At 47.2% G+C, this 17,107-nt stretch overlaps 1 protein-coding gene across 1 annotated transcript in view; it reads left to right on the forward strand.

Annotated features, from left to right (window-relative positions):
- The window catches only part of ABHD6 (abhydrolase domain containing 6), a 34,620-nt gene extending 19,228 nt beyond the window's left edge, over positions 1 to 15,392 (forward strand). Inside the window, exons 5-9 of the mRNA XM_006033692.3 lie at positions 3,773 to 3,905; positions 8,185 to 8,342; positions 10,165 to 10,219; positions 11,323 to 11,423; positions 13,496 to 15,392. Of these exons, the coding sequence (XP_006033754.1) occupies positions 3,773 to 3,905; positions 8,185 to 8,342; positions 10,165 to 10,219; positions 11,323 to 11,423; positions 13,496 to 13,672 (624 nt within the window). The 3' untranslated portion in view covers positions 13,673 to 15,392. The remainder of the gene's footprint in view (positions 1 to 3,772; positions 3,906 to 8,184; positions 8,343 to 10,164; positions 10,220 to 11,322; positions 11,424 to 13,495) is intronic.
- The last annotated feature ends 1,715 nt before the right edge of the window (positions 15,393 to 17,107 follow it).

Below are 17,107 nucleotides of genomic sequence, written 5' to 3' on the forward strand. Positions count from 1 at the left end.
CCCCCTCCCTCAGGAATGTATCCAGCTCAGGTTACCTAAAGAGATAGGGTAAGGTGTGTACCCTCTGCAGGGCCCATCTTAACCAAATTGTCACGGAGCAGAGTTTTTGTGGAGAAACAGAGGTGGCCTTCTGCCACACACTGATAGATTTTGGAGGCTGATACCAGTAGCCGATTTTTTAAGGAGGCATATCAGCTGATACCGATCCGATTTCTGATACAGCTGTATGCAGCTGGTAAGTGTGTTGTGGTGGAAGGGGAGGGAAGGGGTGTAGCGGGGGCAGATCAATGCCTCCCATGGTGACGGAGGGAGGGGGCAGGGGCAGGTGCTGCCCAGCCAGGGTGGAGTGCGATGCAGGACTGAGCCATGGCTTGTCGGGGTCGGGGTGGGGGGGAGGGGAACGGCTCCCACAGTTGCTTGTACCTCATGAGGGCATGGGGCGGGGGAGCTGTGTTTGCCCTTGGATCTGTGCAGGGCAAGGCAGGCGGGTGGGCTGCAGCCAGGGCTGCGCTGGGCTCTTGGTGTGGGGCTGGGCTCGGGGTAGGTGGCGGCAGTGCTGGGAGGGGGGCTACAGAGGGGACTGCAATTGCCCCAAATTTCACTGTAGCCTCCCCATAGCCCCTTCTCCCAGAGCCCACATCGCCTTCCCGGCATAGCCCTGGTTCTTCCCAGCACGTGGGTTGAGGCTGGGCATTGAGCCAGGGCTGTGCCGGGCAGGCAGTTGCAGCAGCGCTGGGAGGGGACTATGGGGCTGCAGCCACCCCAAATTTTGCTGGAGCCAACCCCAGCACCACTTCCACTCACCCTGAGCCCAGCCCCTGCCAAGAAGAGCCTGGCACAGCCCTGGCTCCAGCCCACCTGCCCTGCCCTGCACAGATCCAGGGGCACTCCCCCACCCCAACCCTGTGCCCTCCTGTGGTGCAAGCAGCGGTGGGAGCCACACCCCCAGGCAAGCCATGGCTCAGTCCTGCACCCTGCCCCACCCTGGCTGGGCAACACCTCCCCCTGTCTCCTCCCTCCCTCACCGCAGGGGCGTTGATCTGCCCCCCGCCTCCACCACAGCAGACTTACCAGCTGCACGCAGCTCTCCATGCTGCCGAGCTGTGCTCCTTGCTGCCTATGTGCTGTGCTGCAGCTGCGCATATGCATAGGCATTTATCACCCAAATTATCAGACACGTTGAGCTGATTTCCAATACAGCCAATTTTCTTTATATTGGTACGATCCGATATCAGAGCGATGTATCGGTGCACCTCTCTAGTAGGTAGGTGTAACACTTCAGGCTATCCCAGGGAAGCTACAGTTGCTTCCTTCCTTTCATTTCCAATGGAAATCATCCTGGCAAGTGCAGATTACTGCTCCCCTGTCCCACGGTACGAGCTCAGCTCTGTCCTGACTAGGCTACTGTTGCCTTTCAGATTTTGTGCACTCTATATTATATAAACCATGCCAAGCTGAAGCCACCTTGCAGAAAGAACTTCCTGATTGTGGCTTTTAAAAAAATAATCCTCAATTCCTTCAAGTACTGAATGCCTAACCCAGGGGTGGGCAAAATGGTGGATCTGGCCAGTGGCCAGACTCCATTTCCCACCAGCCCCTGCCTCCATCATTGCGGCAGGTTTCCATGGAGACCCTAGCAGAGATGGAGCCATGACAGCACAGGACCAGGGTTTCCATGGATACCAGCCCCAGCAGTACTGGGAGGCTCTTGTGTGCCCTTTGAGGCTGGGGCTAGGATCTTGCAGAGTGACAGTGTGGTCCAGAGCCATGGCAGAGCTGCAATCCACTGCCTGCAGGCCCCTGCTTGGGGCATTTGGGCAGCAGATCGCAGCTCTGTCCCGGTTCGTGATCACACTGTCAGCTGCAAGATCCCAACCCTGGAGCAGCTCCCTACCCAGCTGCATGCCCTGCTAGCACTGCTAGCCCTGCGCTGTCATGGCCCTGCCACTGTTGGGAACTCCATGGAAACTGGCCACAGTGACACAGGCAGGGGCTGCTGGGAAATGGAGTCTGCTGCGGGTCTGATCTGGCTCGGGGGCCAGACTTTGCCTGCCCCTGGCCTAGCTGAAAACTTTAGAAAATTCTACGTACAAATTACAGTCAGAACTTGGTGCTCCAGAAGCCAGTGCCGTTGTAATGCCCTGTAGCTCACAGGAGCTGAGGCTGATAGCAGAGTTCTTGTGCTTTGCACTATGGATTGTGAAAAAGGAAAGCTTTCCTTTCAGTGCAATGGCTGAGTGAAACAAAAAGGTATCACTCAGGCCTGGGATAGGGCTGGACTGAGGGGAAGCTCTCCAATGCACATACGTGCAGGAAGCAGTGACATTTTCTCCACCTGCACTAAAGTGATCACTTTATCTCAGCCCTGCAACCTGTTTTGACTGCCAGCAGTGAAAATTGGCAGGGTAGTAGGATCACCACGTATTACCCCGGCCTCGTCTTGGTTTCACACCCCACTAGCAGATGAGAGTGCAGCTGAAATAGCGCTGACTTTCCGTCTCAGCCAGAACTGCCAGTCTGTTCTGCCCATTTCCTTTGGCATCGTAGCCAGATCAGCTTTCCTATGTGCCTCACCTGTGATGGTTAATCCTTGTCTTGTTTGACTTTAGTGTATAATGTATTCCAGCCCTTGTACATATTTATGCTGAGGCCACTTTACCTTGCTAGAGCAGTGTGGAGGGGCCATCATATCTGCATACACAGAACAGCGACTGCTGGGTGTAGGAACATCACATCTCTCTCGAGCTCTGAGGCAGAGCTCTTAAAATGGAGAGTCAGTTGCTAAAGGTGCCATAGAAATCACAGCAGGTAGGGTACTGTTTTGTTTCTAGAAGACTGCTCCCCATCCCCCTGTTCCCCTCACACCCTCCTACCTTATTGAGATAATCAAGATAAGTGGGACAGGAACAGAGGAGGGAGTAGGAACAAGACCTAGCTGAAGGTGGGAGGAGTGAAACAGTATGATTTTGTCATCATCTGTAGATCATCCTGCAGGTTATATTTAGAGACAGTTTCACATCCTCTTAAATGAGTAAAGGAGCTACACAGGATTAGTAACTTCCTACAGATGCTGTAAATGTTAGCAGATCATATCTAGCCAGGGTCTGTAGTGAGTGAAAGTTAGCACCTGATGCTTGATTGATGGCTGCTGGGTTTGTAAACTTCCCTAGAGCAGGGACCTGTGTCTTGGCTGGTCTTTCAAATACTGTAAAACAATGATAATGTGTGGAGTTCCCACTGGTAGACATTGTCATCCAAAGAGCCACTTCTATACATGCCATTAATTGCCCACCTTGGCAGAGGTCAGGTGCTGCTAAAAAGTCATGAAGACCTGTGAAGAACAGCCTAGAGCAGTGGTGGCCAGCCCTTTTAAGCTCAAGGCAGTTGGGGACAATGCCAGTTTTTAGCTTTCACTCATTTGTTGTCTGCAGAAAAATAATAGAGCAATTTTTCTGTTACCAAGGACTCAGAAAGACCACAAATCAAAGTGGTTTTGACAGTACAGATTCTTGTTGGAAATCTCCGAGTTTATCTTATGAATCATGTGCAAGTCTTTGTACCACATACTTTTTACAAGCATTGTGTTCCTTCTAGTTCCAGGGGGACACACAAGCATCCTGAGGTTTTGTGGATCCCCTGACCACAGGGGGATTTTCCCTCCCCTGATGGATAATCTGCTGTAGTGTTTGAATGCTTTTAATTTACTTTTCTCCAGTGACTAATTCTGTGCAGTTGTTTCCTTTGGCCTAATAACACCTGGTTTCCCTTTCAGTTTGTTGAGTGCATCAAGCTGAATAGAAAACCCTTTCACCTGGTTGGCACTTCAATGGGTGGAAATGTTGCAGGAGTTTATGCTGCTCAATACCCTGCAGAGGTTTGCAGCCTGTCTCTTGTGTGCCCTGCAGGTGAGTAGCGTACCAAAGTCCAAGTGTTGGTGAGAATTAACTGAGGGCATGGGCGACTGGTGCCTCCTGAGTCTGGGGGGCACCAGATTGCCAACAGGGGAGGGATCCCCCAGCAGCCGATCGCCGACTGGGGGGGAGGGTCCCCCTGCAGCTGATCACCAGCTGTCGCTTCAGGAGGTGCACGGCTGATCTCAGGGGGTGCACATGCACAGGCATGCACCCCTTACGCTTTGCCAGTGACTGAGGGAACTTCAAGGTGGTGCTAAATGCGATGCAGTTGCTGTTGTGTATTTGGCACTTGGGGCACCTATACACATGCAGCAAGGCTGCTCTAACTCATTGTAATGTCAGTGTGTCAGATCAGATATGATTAATCAAGTCTGCTGGCGCGTGGTAATTGCCACACTCCAGCAGACTCCAGTGTCTCAGGTATTAGCGTCCCTGTGCTGAAAAATGGCAGTGGATGTGCTTTTAGCTAAAGCTCATTCAACACTGATACATGAGATGTTCTGGGCACTTTAATTAGAACAACTCTTAGAGCCGCTCTAATTAAAGTGCACCCCTCCCCCACGCCTGGTGCATGTGTATAAATGCCCTAGGAGATGATATGCTAAGACTCTAGAACCCGGTTTAGATATTCCATCACAGTAGTTAGCAAATCTGCTTGAACAGTACATGAGCTCCTGAAACAGAGCACTTGGTTACATAGACCATGACCTAAACCCAGCAAAAGCTACATTCTAGTCTCCATCCTAAGCAGCCTTTTTTGTGGCTTTCTCTGCTAAGCTCCCTGCAGGGTAACCTTTCCATGTTTGGCCTCAGTTTCAAGGTGTTTTTATTTATTTTTTAATTAACTTGTTACTGATGTATGTACAGAATAGTGCATTCCTTTGTGCTTGTGCTACTCAGTGTTAGCTGAAAAAATGCCGTCTCTGTTTCTAAAGAAACTCAGTTGTGGATTTTGTCCTTGAGTGGTGAACTGTTGTGAAAATGGAGCGTTTGCAATGGATGTTCTGGGTGAGGAATTTGGAAAGTAAAGAAGGTGACTCCTGCAGAGGAAGAGAAGAGATGGCAGTATCTTTGCTTTATACAACCTTAGAGCTTGTGTTACGCCAAAGTGGGGTTTTCTGAGAAACCATCTTCCAGGTAGAGTAGCTTTGCCTTCCATTGTAAGGGTGGCAGGGCAGATAGGAGAAGGAACTAGAAAAGTGAACTAGGATCTACAGTTCCAGCAAAGACAACTCTAGATCATCACTGGCTTTTACAGATCAGCAAGTTACAGCTGTTCTGGGGAGCTGCTGTACATATTTGGATGTAACTAACATCTCAAGTGTGTTCCTTCCATCTTCAAAACTTGCACAGGGCTTAATTTTAGGATTACCGCTGTAATCAGAATGAGTTTCCTGGGGAATTTTACCAAACAATCTTTGCCTATTTTGGGAATGAGTATGCAACCAATATATCTTTAAATGTGCCCTTTTGTTTTTATCTTCATCATGTCACAGCATTGACTTAAAATTCATCATGGATTGTAGCAGAGTCTGAAGGTGACACTTACTGCCAACAGGCCAATATTAATTGTTGGGCACCTCAGGAGAGTCTAACCCAGCTTCTCTGCTCTAAATGAGAGACTCTCAGAGCCATATAGCTTGCACAGGAGCAGCTGAGATGAAGGAAAGTGGAAGGTCAAGGGAGGATCTGAAGTAGGCTGACCATATGTGACAATGTGAAATCCAGGACCCTGTCTCTTCTGCTGCTGTAGGGAGTCACTGGCCTGTTAGTGACCCAGTGCGCTTTGCTTTGGGGGCTGGACTCAATGATCTTCCAAGGTCCCTTCCAGCCCTAATGTCTGTGAAATCATAGGTGTTAACAGTCCCCTTTGAAGTAACAGTTAGTATTAACTGTCATTCCACTAATCAAGCTAACCTATTTTAGGGCAATTTTGCTGCCTGCCAGAGCTCCTATTTCATAGCTCCTGCTGTTCTGCCTCCGTGCCTGGGGTGCTCATTTTAATTTTCACTGGCTGGCTAGGACCAACCTCCGAAATCCAGCACTGCCCTGGCCAGACCAGGACATATAGTCACCTTAATCTGAAGTGACATGACAAGAAACTTCTGTTGAAAACGTACAAGGGAATTCAGTTGGGCTGTCCCATCCCTTCTGATCTGGTTTTCACTTAGGGTAAGACCTCTCTGCACCTCTCTGGTAGTGTAAAAGTGCCTCAAAGCAGGTATAGAGTCCGCTTTCACTGCTTGAGAACAGCTTTACAGGCCCAGAGTGGTGTAGGGCAGCATCAGTGAGGATGAGAACCAGTTCCTGTGCATTCTGAATGCCTAGAGGGTAAGACTTTAGTTGATTCTGCCCAAATGTGTTACAAAGACCACTCCTCAGCTCCATCTGTTTGGAGATCGTGACGTTAAAAAAACCTTAATAAGTGCAATGTATGAAATACCTGGTGTATATAGAACATTGTGTTTTGCTACCTTCATTTCCTATCCTGGTGGTTGGCCGAAATGTTCAGTATAAGCCTAGATTTTGAATGCTGCAAATGGGCGCGAGTCTGAGCGGGGTGTTCTCTGTTATAACAGCTGTTATATGTTTCGGCATAACAGCTGTTGCATCCCTTTCCCAGCCAATAAAGTAAAGATTCTAGACAAAAAATAAATATTGAGGCAAAGAGGAATGCTACCTGGTTACCACCTGTCTGCTCCAGAGAAAGAAAGGAATGGAAATAAGTCTGTGTGTTGGGCGTCTAATATAGGAGAGGTTCTGGCTAAATCATCCAATATTTCCCCAATATGTGACTTGTTGATTGTACCGAAGAGGTCTGACGTAGAGCTGGTTGCAAGCATATGCAAAAAAATGTTTAAATCCTGACTTCTCACCTTCCAAAAGAACATTTCATGCCATTGATTCTGCATTTTCTATGCAAAGCTCATTGCTGGTTTTTTTGTTGCTTTTTTTGTTTAGACGTGTATGACCACAAAATATATGGATAGTAAGCAAGAGTCTGGGTGCTTTGGATATGCCCTGTCTGACATTTCATTTTGGGGTATAGGCTGCTGTGGCTGCAGCATCATTAGTGGAGGTTCTGAATGTTGCTGCATTTTGAGCTATTTAAAAAATAGAAGGAATTAAAAAAACAGAAAGCAAAATGCAAACAGCCTTCCCTGCCTGTGATCGGGCATTCCAGCCACTCGCCGTGTGTGGCATAGCTGTTCCACCTATCAGGTTTCTGTGCATGATATACCTAAAGTACTTAACAATGTCTATCTTGACCTTCCCTATACCTCACAGGCTCTTAATCTCCTTTTCTCCTTCCATGCCCTCAACTGAATACATAGGCTTTCCTGCTGCTGTTTTTGTCTTCTCCCGTGGAATGTATCTTTAGTGCCTCAAAGGCTCTTGGGTTTGACTAAGTTGACAATTTCTCTGCCTAGTCTTTGGGAGGCATTTGGCACCCAGAAGCAGTGGTGAGAAGGGAGAACTGGGACATTATTTGGTAAATATTATAAGTGGGGACTTTATTTTCTTTTTTGGTTTGAAAAAAAAAGCGTGCAGGGGGTTAGGCCATAGACATTAACCTCTGACATGGGTAAGGGAGTTTCCCCCTGTTAGTCCCTTTCAGGAATATTGTCCCTGCATTGCCATCACCGTGGTTCTAACTTCATGGATGAAATTGGGTATGGGATTCACTGTGTATAAAAGGAGGTAACCTGGGGGGCTTGTGGAAGAGACAGTGTCCATCACATGAACACTATGGTTCTTTTGACAGGTACCTTATTATGGAAAATGGTCTACAAAGTTAGAGAAGGGAACATCTGAAAGTCTGCTCAGAAGATGGAGAGTAGAACCTCGGTTTAATTGTCAAATTACAGAGGTTGTCTGGTTTCAGTTCCCACGTGTTCACTTCTCAGGCAATTTGGCAAAGCTGACAGGCTGTACTTGTGAGGAGCTCCCATGGTACAGGTCTAGCAAGGAGGTGGCATGGCAGAATGGGATCTTCGTTAACACTTCTGTATTCTGTTTCATCTTAAGCATCGTGGGACTTTGTAGGAAGTTTCATCTTCCTCCAGAATCCTGGCAATAAGGTGCATTTGTGCATTGTGATGAGGTTGAGGCTAGTATAGCCTCACATGTACAGTACACACAGAAGAGGCTTTATGTAGAGGATGTCTCCTCTAGACACAAACATGAGTGCTGTCACTTTAGACTGCATTGTGCTGTTATTGCTTCTGAATTTTAACACATGGGTATGTGTCTTGTTCATTTTACTCAGGTCTGCCATATCCAACTGATAACAAATTCCGTAAGTTTTTGCGGGAGCTGAAAGAGTCGGAGGGCATTGACAGGATTCCTTTAATTCCATCAACCCCTGAAGAAATGGCTGAGATGCTCAAACTTTGTTCTTATGTTCGCTTTAAAGTACCCCAACAAGTAAGAAATCCTTACCTATTAACCTCCTTCAATCACTACAGGCTTGGCCAGGATGGGGCATGAGCCAGAAAACACATTCAGAGGGAAATCTCTTTTTTTCCTCCCAGAACAACAGGATTTTAAACTCAACTGTGGTGTCATTGGTGATGGAACTGAGAAGCCCATGTTGTGAGCTGCAGCCTGGCTTTTGTAATTCTCTGCATAGGATGACTACTTATAGAGGATGGAAGAGAGAACCTTGACCAGGTGGGGACCATGCTGGTCCCCTCAAACAGAGTTTGAAACTATCCTTGAAGGCAAGAAATCTGGTTTTATGTTGGTTCAAACTCAGTGCTGCAGTTCTGTCTAAACAAGACGAGCTTTGGTACCTTCTTGTGTGACCCTAGGCAAAGTATACCTCGGAGTATATGCTGCAAGAGAACCTGTGACATTTGGTCTTCATGCTCCAGGCAAGAAACCAAAAGCCTAACAAGGTGGGGTGGGTCAAGGTGAGACTTCTGACAGAACCCAACCTCCCCTTGTATCCTGAATTAAGTTTAGAAGGCTTCACTGTTATATCTGTTCCTCTGCATTTTGAGCACCTATGAAATTGAATCTCTAGGACGAAGGGGCTCATTATTTATGACTAATTTAATTTTATTGAATTGGGAAGAGCAGTAATGGAGCCGGCTCATTCGTTCTGACTTGCCTGGCATTTTGATAAAGATTTTTACGAATATTAAAGGTCACTTCCCTTTTTGACTTCATAGAAACGTTGGGAGGTTTCTGTATAGAAATAAAACCAATTTTATAAGTAACTTTTTTGCAGAAGCTCTTGCTGGTGGAATGACTTGGGTGTTCCTGAAGCTGGGCCTAGGTTTTCTCTTTTGCCTTTGCAGTGGTTCCATCCTTGGCAGTGTTATTCCTCTTAGCAGCAAGAATGGTGGATAGGAGGGGAATATTTTTCTAAGGTTGCTAATGTCCCTGAAGTGTAAAGTTAGAAGGGACCTCTATGATCATCTAGTCTGACCACTCCTATAATGCAGAGCAGAGGACTTCACCCAGTAATCCTTGCATTTGCACTTTCCCCTTAATCTTGGCTTTCCCAGTCTTTTTTTCCAGCATGACCAACCTGATATTTCCATGCTGAAGACTTTGAAATTCTCTGGCAGTTGGTTGGGAAGTCTCTGGGTCCTTTTAGCAAAGATAGATAACAGGAAACGCTAAATAAACACAACAGGTTTTATCCAGCATGGAAGAGGATTGCTTATTTGTTCATTTTTTAGCAAGTGTAAAGGGAATGTTAATTGCTCCATTGTGAGGCGAGAGGAACTTGGCAATAGGTTTGCCATTACGCTGATTTTCCTTAGGAAGTCTGGGATGAGTAGATTATCGGCTAAGAGAAAATGTAAAGTAACACCAAGGGGAAATGTTATATTAGCAATAACGGTGAAGGCAGCCTGCTCAGAGCACCCATCTGGCTTGATGGAACATTTTGGTTTCCCAGCATAAAAAGGGGCTTTGTCCTGTGGGCCAGCAGCCCCTTTACGAGGGGTTAGAGCTTGTACAACTCATTTGCTGTTGTCTTGCTCTGCAGCAGCATGAGGCAGCCTCATTTCTTTATTACTGCAACAGCCTGGAAATGTATCACAAAACCTCACGTTATGTAATGGGCAGGAGGACTGGAGGGAGCAGCATTTGCGTGCTGAGGATGAGCCATCCCTGCAGACCCATCCTTTGTCCTTGGAAACTGCTCCCTATGCTGGCTTCCCAGCCCAGCCCTACGCTGGCTGCATGTGGTGCGTCCTATCAGCTGCCCTGATGTGCTTCTGTTTCCTTACAGATTCTGCAGGGCCTCGTCGACGTCCGCATCCCCCACAATGAATTCTACCGCAAATGTAAGTGGGAGAGGTCTGCCCCTTAGTGCCCGCCAGAAGCTGTCTTGGGTTTGTGTCTGCGATTGGCATCCAAAGGGCTCAGTCTGGGTTCAGATCCATCCTCCTCTGCTGCCCTGCACAATGGGGGCTTAGTTACTTCGCCACCAGGGCTTCCCTGCAGAGGATACTTCACGGTGGGGGATCTCTGCCAGAGGTGGAGAGGCTGGGGCAGTGCTGAGAGGGAACGTAGGACACATGTGCTCCTCCCTGCCCTCTGAATGGCTCTCTGAATGGTGACTCCAGATGCTCTTCTGTGCCCCAGCCCCCCTCCTGCAGTCATGTGAGCTGACAGGGCCAACTCCAGTGAGCGATGCATGTCCCAGAGGTCACCCCTTCAGCTGCAGCCCTGGGCCTCTTCTGTTAAGCAAGCAGTAACTCCAGAACAGTCCTGCCAAAGCTTTTTCCAAGTTCCTTGGGGCCAAGCTTTCCCAAGCCCTGGCTCCTCTTCTTGGATTGCTCCCACTGCTCTCATGTTCTTGAGCCATTGTTACTCCCCTGGAGGATGAAGTAAAAGGTGGAGGGGGAGGGGTGGTGGAGTGGGCAAGAGAATGAGAGGAAGCCACAGGGGTTGTGCTGCATCTCCCAGGCTTAGGATAGCAGCTCCCTCCACCTTGGCTGGTGTGGACACATCTTCCCCTGGCTATTTTAAGGTATTTTTAATCATCAGTTAGCTTTAATTGATGCTGGTGGGGCCAAGGGCAAGTCTTGCCATGGTGGAGCCCAAAGGATCCTTGGCCTCCCAGGGAGGGATACAGGGGAAGTTCATAAGCAAGCCCTCTGTGTGGTTCTGCAGTGGGGTGAGCACTGACTCCCTCCTGGATAGAGTGGAAAGGAGCCACTGCAAGGTGAGCCCTACAGGCTTTTGTCCTGCTCTAGTTCCTTCCCCCCAGCCCTGCCAAGACCTCCTTTATTGGGGCAGGTCCCCTCCTTAAGGTCTCAGGGAGCCTGCTGGAGGAGCGGTGCAGCAGTGCAGCGCGGTGCGATGTGATTTGGCCTGCTGATGGCTTAGCACTGAATAGAGTGAATTCCACGTGTCAGACTAATGCCTCTTTCCTGTTGAAAAGTGTTCTTGGAAATTGTCAATGAGAAGTCCGTATACAAGCTTCACGAGAACATGAGTAAGATCAAAGCCCCGACGCAGGTCATCTGGGGAAAACAAGACCAGGTACTTATTCCCACTCTGATGTCTGTGCGCTTTCATGAGGCTTGTGGCTGTTCCCAACTGTGTGGATGCAGCATGAGCACACACAGCAGATAGCACCTAGCAAGGGGAATGTCGTGTTAGTTCAGGATTGATTTACCTGGCTGTCCTGACATGCCCGGTGCTTTCCAGACCAGTCGCAAGCATGCAAGGTCCCCGTCTGCCCCAGGGCACAGTCAGCTCAGCTAGGTGGTACTGTCTCTGAGGGGTGATAGCAGGGGATGGATGGGAGGGAAGGGGAGATGGCAGGGAGAGCAGATCAGGATGGAGCGTTGGCTACCAAGAGCTCTGTTCCCCTTCGTGTGGTTGTCAGTGGAGAGGGAGCAGTTGCAGCTGAAGTGAGGGATGCAAAGCTCCTTGAGAGACACGGGCTTGGGAGAGGAATTTCAAGGCAAATGAGGAGTTGTCGTGGCAACGAGAGAGATGTTGTTCCATGGGTGGGCAGCAGAAAGAAAGGCACAAGATGGAGAGCAGAGCAAGGGGATGTAAAGGAGGGAGGAATAGGGAGGGCTGAAGCAGATAGAGATGTGTGTGGGTAAAGAGAGGAGAACCAGAGCTGAGGTGGGAGTTGGGGGGAGCTGTGGGGAAGTAGTGCTTCTCCCTGTGCCATGGCTCCAGCAAGCTGCTCTGTTGGCAGAGGTGGCAGGGAATGCCTCCTGCTTAGGGGCCTCCCATGCTAGGATGGAGTTGCTGGCCTGGTCTCACCCACGGGCCCTTGTGCTCTCTGCCTTCTGCTTTTCACAGCATGTAAAGAGCCTTGAGAAGCCGGGCTTGGGCTAGCACAATTATGAGGCTGCCCTAACTTGAATGAAGAGCTGAGCAGGCCCCCAGATAGTCTTGGGGTACAAGGCTGGCTTAGAGCATCCCTGAGCAGATGGGTGAAGGAACTGGGAGCCATATCCTGGGGGAGGAGTAACATGGAACAGAACTGACGGGTGACTCGGAGCCATGTGGATCTAAAGCCTGGATCTAAAATAAAGGGAGTAGTGAGCTTGACAGACATTGGTATGTCACTAGGGAAAGGACCCATCATGATGGTCTTCTATGGGCTGGGGCTCTGATGCCTTCCCATCTTAGTCTGCATTTGCCATTGGAATCATTTCCATCTAGGTTAGGTCCTTCTCATCCAGGCTGGCTTCCTCACTTTTGGCCACCTGCAGAGGGTTCTTCATACAGTCCTAATGCCACTTTCCAGGATGTCTCAGCAAAAGGGGGAGCAGATGCCCCTGTGGGGAGAGATGCCACAGCGTCCATGGGAGAAAATGCTTTTGGAGCTCATGCTAATAGCAAATGAGAAAGGAGCTGGGCTTGCGTTCTGCCTAGGGTTGCCATAAGATGCTGATGAGATCTGCAACCAGCAGGGGCTAGAGAGGGCTGTATCTGCATGTGCTGATATTGTCCAGTGTCATATCTATTTCTGGACTTGCGGATCCTGTGAAGTGGCAGGGAGACTCAGTGACAAAGGAACTGGGAGGAAAGCAGAGAAGGGGCTCAAGTAAGGAATCAGTGTGAGTGGGTTTGTGGTGGGAATGATCAGCTTCACCTCTCGGTGGATGCAGAATAGTGCTCTCTGAGCGCTTACTGCCAGTCCTGGAATGCTTTCCCTGAATGATACATGGACACAGTTTTTCCCCTGGTCTTTAAGCCATGTTAGAAGAGTGGTTACAAACTGGTCTGGGATGGGGGAGCGGTATGATTTTGTGTAATATATACCTATCTGCCTGCTGCCTTGACAGCACCAGCAAGGCTTAAACAGGATTGTAACCAGTATAGTTTTATGTGGCGCTGCCTGAATTATTTCCACTACGGAGCATGGCTTGTAAAGACGGTGGAAACAACATAGGAGAAGCCATGGATAATTCTGTGAGCTACTCCTCAGAATCTGAGGTGGGAAAGAAAGGCAGTTTGGAGTGACCAGGTATCCCACTTGGATATGTAAAACCTGCCAGGTGCCCAAGCGGGGTCTCAGAAGAGTCCGTAAGTTTTGATTCGACTATCTTTGAATGTTCACTGGTGTCTTTTTTTCTGTTGCTTAGGTCCTGGATGTATCTGGAGCAGATATTCTAGCGAACTCCATTCCTGACTGTCATGTGCATATTCTGGAAAACTGTGGACACTCGGTGGTAGTGGAAAGGCCCAGGAAGACTGCGAAGCTCATCTTAGAATTTTTAGCCTTGGTGCACAATGCAGAGAACAGCAAAAAACTCGCTTGAGCTTCATGTAGAGCTGAGCACCTGAACAAGCTGTTTTGAGTTGTGAAGTGCTGATGCTTTGATAAGTTCTCAGGGATCTTGTACAAAGTGGGGTGAATGTGCCAAAGTCCCTGAGGAAGCCAGAATCATTGATACATAAATCTGTAGTGCTTTCAACACACAGTGACCTAAGGGATCATAGAACAATTTTCATTTTTTTTATACATAAATTAGAAAATGAGCTGAAATCAGAAAATTCTAGCCATGGAATGCACCAAAAACTCTTTCTGTAGCCCATGTTCTGTGAACTTATGTAATGGTAAACGTCTTGGAACATAGGTGTTAATGACATTCACTTAGGATATATAAGAAGTATGGAAGGGGGAAATGTCATAGAGTGTGATTTAAGCTACGTCTGCTCTTTAGAACCTATTGCATTGCATGATAAGTTGTTATAAGAGAATTCTAATGTTCCAGGCATTTGCTAAAGTGCTGTTTCTGTAGCTCATTAGCCTCTGACTTATGCAGAAAATGGAAGCCACGCACACACAACCTAATTTGCAGAAGTAAAATGACCGTGTACCCAAAATGTTTACACTTATTGTAGGTGGACTTTTTAGTCCCTGAACAATTCCTATGTATAGATAGATATTTTGCTGCCTTAACAGTCCAGAATAATGAGGTACTTCTACAGCTTGGCCTCTCTTTGATGGAGGATATTTTTCTTTTGATGTTAAGCCTCTGTTGTATATAACAACCAGCACTACAGAGACCGTTTCAGAACAGTTAAAGCAAGTGGAAAGATACTCCCAGACCTATTTATTCTTTTTAGATTTGGGGCCTAAGCAAGCAATAATCCTGTAGATAGAAGCATGACTGATCAAATTCAGGTTAACACTAGGGTGAGCTCTTATCTCAGCTCTTTTCTATTCTATCGTGCTGCTGAATATTTTGATGTAAATAATGAGTCTCTTAATGAATTCCGTGAATTCTGTGACTGGTAAATGTCATTGCAAACAAGTATAAGACCTAAGTGAAATGAAATAAGCATCATAACAACTAGGTACTGTACAGGCTCCTGTAATTCCTAAACTCGTACGATGTGAGTTGGTAGCAGGTGTATTGTATCTCATTTTAAAAGGCGTTTTAAAATGTAGTGGTGCAGACAAGTACAAGTTCAGTAGCGTTTCCTTTGGGCGACTTACCTCTGATTTCCCTTGTGACTTTTCTCTAAATGAAACCATGGATCAAGATGGAAGAGCCAGACTAGTTGAGTCTCCTTACCCATGACACACTTTTTTGTGGTGTGTAGACTGACTTTTGTATTGATTCATCCCTCCCCTATGATATGCAGTGTGTATTGCTGTATCTTTAAAATCAACTGCTGGGTGCTCATTCAAGCTATGCAGTGAGTCCAGCTGTGTGGCTTGGGTGAGGATCTGGTTCTTGGGCCCTGTTTAGTAGAGCCAATCAGCATGTTGTCTTCTGAAAGTGTGGGAGAACGTCACTACAGCTATCACCCTCAGGCCCCCTTATGGACACTGCACTTGGGCATCAACAGCGGACACTTGCTAAACTAAAGACTCTGGTAGACTGTATGTTTTAAGCTTCCACTTCTAAAAACCGCCTTTTAGCTACTTTTCCAGTGTGATCTGAGCTGTGTATATATTTGAACCCCACTACTAGTCTGCCTCTTCTTTTTAGAGGAGAGTCCTCTCTCTCTTTTTTTATTTTAGAAAATTAGAAATATGTTGTTCGATTAATTGCTTGGTCATTGTTTCTACTACAGGAATTAACTCGGTGGCTGATCATTTTATGTGGTGAGAGCTGGCAAAAAATGTTGTTGGCTGTCACATGGTTGTGAGGATTCCACAGGTTGCTGTATGCACAGGACGCAAACAGTTCATATTAAACTCAAATGACTTGGACAGCCCTGTACACATTAACTTTTATTTGGGGTGGAGAGGGTGGTGGCTGGGGGATTGTAGATGGATGGGGGAGTTGGCTGACTTTTGAATGTCTGTGAACCCTGGGTATTGTAGTAATGTCAAGTGACATAGCAGGTCCACCTAGTCCAATGGTGCCACCTACTCCAGTAGCCTGTTTCTGACAGCAGCAAGTATAAGGCTCTTCAGAGGGAGAGTACATGAATGGGACATGTCTCGAGTGATCCTGTCATACCTTCCCTGGAATCGACCATCATTAGTTTAGGAATGTCAGATGATGCATCCTTGATTGTTCTGTTTAATAGCTCCAGTGGACCTGCCCTCCATGAATTTGTCTAATCCCTTTGTGAACCCAGTTGTGCTGTTTGCCTCTACAACTTTTTGTAGCAGCAACACATGTCAACTGTGCTCTATGTAAAAAAAATAAAAAATAAAAAAAAATCTTGCTCTGATAATTTAGAACTTCAGTGGGTTCCTCCCAGTACTAGTATTCTGGGACATGGTGTATAACAGCTCCCTATTCACTTTATTCCCACCCTCCATGATTTTATAGACCTCTATTGTATCCCCTGACATCCACCACCTTTCCAAACTGAAGAGTCCTAGCCTTTTCAGTCTCTCCCAGTACAGCAGCTGCTTCATAGCCCTGATTATTTTGGTTGCACTTTTCTGAAACCTTTTCTGATTCCAGTAATCCTTTTTTTTTAAGATATGAGCACTGACCTGCATGCTGTAAATGATGACTACTTGGGACCATTGAAAAATAGTGGTGGCAGCTAGGGCCAAATTTTGATCTCTTCAGAGGCATTTCAATGCAAACCAAATTTGACCTTAAAAGTTTGAGGCAAAGCCAAGTTTCAATTTAGGCAGATTAACCTGATTCTAATCCATGTAAAATGTTGATGCGTCTAGTGTGGAAGGTGTCAATTGGTACCAAAGATCTATAGAATATCATTCAGATTGTAATATCTCATTATATCAAAGTGTGGATGCATCACTTGTGGAGGACCTGGCACTCCCAAATTCTTGGTCTCACCTTAGGAGATATTTGACTCTGGGTAACTATACCAACCGCAAGGTGGCGGTGGCATGACAGTGCTCAGCTAATGGTCAAACTTTTCTGGAGTTGGGTAAATGCATCAAAAGAAGACCCTGATCCATCAGATCGTGAGACTCAAATACGTACACACAGTAAACTCCTTTAGGGAGGCCGTCATTGAATTTCCTCCAGGCTCTTGCTTCTTTGGGCTGCTGGGTTGGGATGAATCCTGGATCCCACATTCCTGCCCATCCCTCCACGTTCCTGCTGCTTAATTTTGAGGAAGATCTGCAGAGTCCTCGTAAAAGCTGCAGCATGAGCTCCCCCTCTCTCCCCCCAGCTATGAATGGATTTAACCATAAAGCAGTTTCTTTGTAAAACAAAATGGTCATTTTGAGGCATTTTAGAAAGGTTCAGTCTCAGGCAGCTCAACATCTGGAAATGGCTGTGGTGCAGAGAACAGCTCAAACA

This window comes from Alligator sinensis, unplaced genomic scaffold (assembly GCF_000455745.1).
Source record: "Alligator sinensis unplaced genomic scaffold, ASM45574v1 scaffold1273_1, whole genome shotgun sequence".
Lineage (NCBI taxonomy): Eukaryota > Metazoa > Chordata > Crocodylia > Alligatoridae > Alligator > Alligator sinensis.